Source organism: Salmo trutta, chromosome 32 (assembly GCF_901001165.1).
Source record: "Salmo trutta chromosome 32, fSalTru1.1, whole genome shotgun sequence".
Taxonomy (NCBI): domain Eukaryota; kingdom Metazoa; phylum Chordata; class Actinopteri; order Salmoniformes; family Salmonidae; genus Salmo; species Salmo trutta.
The window spans coordinates 20,220,690-20,224,858 of NC_042988.1; the positions used below are offsets into that span (position 1 = coordinate 20,220,690).

The 4,169-nt window shown below is 39.5% G+C and overlaps 1 protein-coding gene across 1 annotated transcript; it reads right to left on the bottom strand.

Moving 5' to 3' along the window:
- Nucleotides 1-1,167: 1,167 nt before the first annotated feature.
- Nucleotides 1,168-3,212, bottom strand: LOC115171360 (permeability factor 2-like). The gene is made up of 4 exons (XM_029728099.1): nucleotides 2,780-3,212; nucleotides 2,294-2,426; nucleotides 1,961-2,047; nucleotides 1,168-1,652 (listed from the first exon to the last, which is right to left on the bottom strand). The coding sequence occupies exons 1-4, from the start codon at nucleotides 2,841-2,843 to the stop codon at nucleotides 1,643-1,645; spliced, it is 294 nt and encodes a 97-aa protein (XP_029583959.1). The 5' UTR covers nucleotides 2,844-3,212; the 3' UTR covers nucleotides 1,168-1,642.
- Between the last annotated feature and the right edge of the window lie 957 nt (nucleotides 3,213-4,169).

Below are 4,169 nucleotides of genomic sequence, written 5' to 3' on the forward strand. Positions count from 1 at the left end.
TAATAACTTTGAGGAGCAGTTCCTCTTTAGTGCTGATTTGCCCATCACCACCTCAGAGGTTGTCTTTAGCACAATGGATATGTACCTGGGCTCCGTGGGACTGGCTTGGGATCGGTGCGTACCGACCACTGATGGGGCAGCTGCCATGACGGGAAAGCACTACGGATTAGTAAAGCTGATCCTGGAGAGAGCACCGAGTGCAACGTGGAACCACTGCTTCCTACACAGGGAGGCTTTGGTAGCGACGGACATCGTGCCTGAGCTCCAAGCCACTCTCCAGAATGTGATCAAGTGTATCAACTATATCAAAAAGAGTTCCATGAAAAGCAGGTGTTTCCAGGCCTTCTGCAGGGATATGGGAAGCGAGCACCAGCAGGTGCTTTATCATGCAGAGGTCCGCTGGCTTTCCAGGGTAAACTTTTGGGTCGCTTTTATGAGCTTCGAACAGTTTGACTGTGAGGAATGGCTTGTGCAGGTTTGCCTACCTGGCGGATATTTTTGATAATCTGAATTTGCTCAATGTGTCAATGCAAGGGAGGGGGCATAATCAATTTGAACAGAGGGACAAAGTGGATGCCTTCAAGATTAAGTTTACCATTTGGGCAAATCATGTTTCTTTACAGGCTGAGTACATCGCTCATGTCACGTGCGCAAGCATTTAAAAATACATTTAGAAATCTATATTATTCAATTATTGCACCCACACTGCTCGTGCGCGCAACGAGCGTCTGCGTTGCAAAGGGCTAAAATAGAAGTCAGTTCTATTTGTGAAGCAGATCACGCTGCAAGTCCTGCCTCTCCCATCTCCTCATTGGTTTATAGAAGCAGGTACCCACGTGCCATCTCCTCATTGGTTATACCCACGTGAGTGACTGAAAGACGAACAAGGTCAGTGGCGGTAATGCACCTAATTTATGATAGTTGCCAATCGCAATATAAAGTCAAGAGAAGAAAAAGCCTAGAGGGAGGAGAGATGACTAGAAACGATTCAGTTGACCGTTTTATGTGTGGATTAATTGTCGGAGTAGAGGACCTTGTGTATTTCTGGTAAAATAACAATTCAATGTTTATATCCCAGGACAAATTAGCTAGCAACAGCAAGCTGTGATTGCATTTTAGAAGTGGAGTAATGGTTATATACAGGAAATAGAGACAGCGAGAGACAGATTTCAGATTTTTTTTTTTTACACATTTATTGTAATTGAATAAGATTGGAAGTTTCAACATGATCCAACAGTTTAATATGAATAAATAGGCAACTAAATAAATGTAGCAATAAATATACTGAGGTTTGCATGAATACATTTGTTTGAGGGTCAAGTAGGATGTGACGTTATTCATTACGAAATCATTCCAATACAACCGGAATGCATGTAAATCTCATAATTTGATCATAACAATGAAAGAAAAACACTTAATAAATAAAAATAAAATATAAGTTTAGTACATAGTACTTGGTTGTATATAAGAAACCGACTGTCTATTCACTTAAAAAAGTCTCATGCCACTCTAAATCTAGTACTGTATTTCAACCTGGATAGAAAATGATAGAATTCAGCCTATCAATCTTATAAATACTTATTTGGTTTGTATCTTGCAACAGTTCAGAATCACAGAGTATTCATGGAATGATTCCCCCTCTTCATTTGTTGCTGTTGAAGAAAATAAAAGATTATGTTATTACAATATAATCGACAATGTGAAGTTGATTCAGAACTTTTTGTGAAGCTAGATAAGAAAATTCCCCAAGCTTAGGATAATGAAAATTTAAGAAAATGTCACTGGAACCTAGACATATTTCTCTCAGGTGAAGCAAGTCATGCTGTATTTGCTGTATATGCTGTATTTATGACATCATTTTGTCCAATCAAACTCTTTGTTAAATGACAGTCATCCTATTTGTGTTGTTTTACCGGGTCGGTTTACATCCTTAGGCCGTACGAGTTTATATTGTACTTACTTGGCCAGCATCTTCTCAATGACCCTCTTGACCCAAGGAGCGCTGACATCCAGACAAATCTCCTGACCGCTGTTGCTCAGAGTGGCACTGCAGGACAGACACACAGCACAGTCAGACAATCATGAAACCTGGTAATAACTACATTTTAGTGTCAGCATTAACTAGTGAAATTGGATGGTAGTCAGGGAGTAGGACTGATTAATTGAAGTTACATATTTTTAAGTTAACGTTATATAGTAACCACATTTAATGTCAACATCATATAATAGCCATATTTTACAGTAAACATTTGCCAGTGTAATAGGACTATAATCAGGAAACAGCAGGACTCACATGATCTCAGTGTCTCTGCAGTGCGAGCTGGGAGGGAACATCTCCACCTTCTTAATGAGTTTACCAATACGTCTGCTCTCTGTCTCAATGCAGCGACATCGCAGGTCAGCCCCCACGCCTCTCAGACTCATCCCTGTTAGAGGTAAGAGGTCAAGGGTCAGGGGTAGAAGGAATACACAGGCATCCACCGGGATGACAAACACACTTGATTAGTTAGAGAGAGAGAAAGAGAGAGAGTCATCCACGCATGACTGTATGTTTCTCTGGATAAAAGCGTGAGTTAAATGGCATATATAAAGTATATATACAGTATATATTTCATATATAGAGAGAGACATGCAGATTTATTTGTATGTACAATAAGATACAAGATACAGTCCAGTATATAAAGGTAAATAGTAATCCTACTGCTCATAACCATTATATTCATGTCCATTGGTGTCAATGCATTGAGTCAGAGTGATGTAGGTAATAATATAAACTCACCCTCAGTAATGGTCAGGAGGGCCAGGAGCACAACGACAAGGCTGGCTGACATTCTGATGCTCATCTTGGAGTTACAGATGATCCTACTAGAAATCCTCTAATAAAGTCTAATGGTGTTATCTAGCTGGTAACAGGTATTGTAAAGTATTTTATTGTTATATCTTTCTCTCTTTGTCAGTCCAGTTGCAAGTTCTTTCTTTCTTTCCTTCCTTCTCTGTCTGTGGTGAGTTTGAATCTGCCGCTGTGAGAAGAGAGACGCTTTGTCTGCCACTGTGAGGAGAGAGCTGTTTTAAAGCCGAGTTCTGGAAATGAGTCATTGTGGCATATGGAAGATTGTGAAATCTGGGATTTGGCTGACTTTGAGGGCTTATTGAGGCAAGGATTTTCTCCCTTTAACCCATGAGTGACAGCAAGACACATTGACTTGGTACCGGTAACCTCTGTATATAGCCTCATTATTGTTATTTTATTGCGTTACTTTTTTATAGATTTAATTTTTTACTTTAGTTTATTTAGTAAATATTTTCTTAAGTCTATTTTCTTAAAACTGCATTGTTGGTTAAGGGCTTGTTAGTAAGCATTTCAGGGTAAGGTCTACACCTGTTGTATTCGGCGCATGTGACAAATGAAATTTGATTTGATTTAGATTTATCAATGAAACAACCTATGTCACGGCATACAGATGGAATAATACCAAGTTAAAGTGTTATGAAATTTTATGAAATGCTTGAGTTTTGAATGCATTGATGATTCTTTACTAAACAGATGTATTTTTTAAACTATTCATATGAGTAAAGTGCACAGCGCTATACTGCTCACTGACAACTATGTATTAACACCTGTAAGATGAGTACACTGGAATCCTAACTGACATCGACTAATAGAACATTTCTAATGCAACCTAGCTGTGGGCAAATGGCTGAAATATGTGTATTGTGTCACAAGACATTCGTCACACAGGATGGAAGGTTTAAACAAAGAATCATCATCACCAGTGATTAGGCTCACTGGATCACAAAACTTCTGAACCTAACTATGATATGAGGGCCAGTAGTTTCCCTGACCGCCTGGCCACAGACCCTATTTATTTTACTCTCCCATTGAATGGGGCATGATATACTGTATGTTCGCTCACCTACTGTATGATGGGGAGTTTCAATGAAGACATAGTAGGGAAAAGCAGGCAGACAACACAATGCTTGAATTTAATCCAATTTAATCAAATTCAATAATCTTTTATTAAAAGTACTACATTTTATTGCAGGTAGGTGTCACGACTTCCGCCGAAGTCGGCTCCTCTCCTTGTTCGGGCGGTGTTCTGCGGTCGACGTCACCGGCTTTCTAGCCATCGCTGCTGCGTTTTTCATGTATCCATTTGTTTTGTCTTGTT

Bases quoted from the DNA above. Each gene is read 5' to 3' on its own strand.
- LOC115171360 (XM_029728099.1), bottom strand. From the start codon at position 2,843: ATGAGCATCAGAATGTCAGCCAGCCTTGTCGTTGTGCTCCTGGCCCTC. The intron at 2,427-2,779 runs GTGAGTTTATAT...TACCTCTAACAG, and splicing joins CCTCCTGACCATTACTGAGG to GGATGAGTCTGAGAGGCGTG. The intron at 2,048-2,293 runs GTGAGTCCTGCT...TCTGTCCTGCAG, and splicing joins TGCAGAGACACTGAGATCAT to TGCCACTCTGAGCAACAGCG.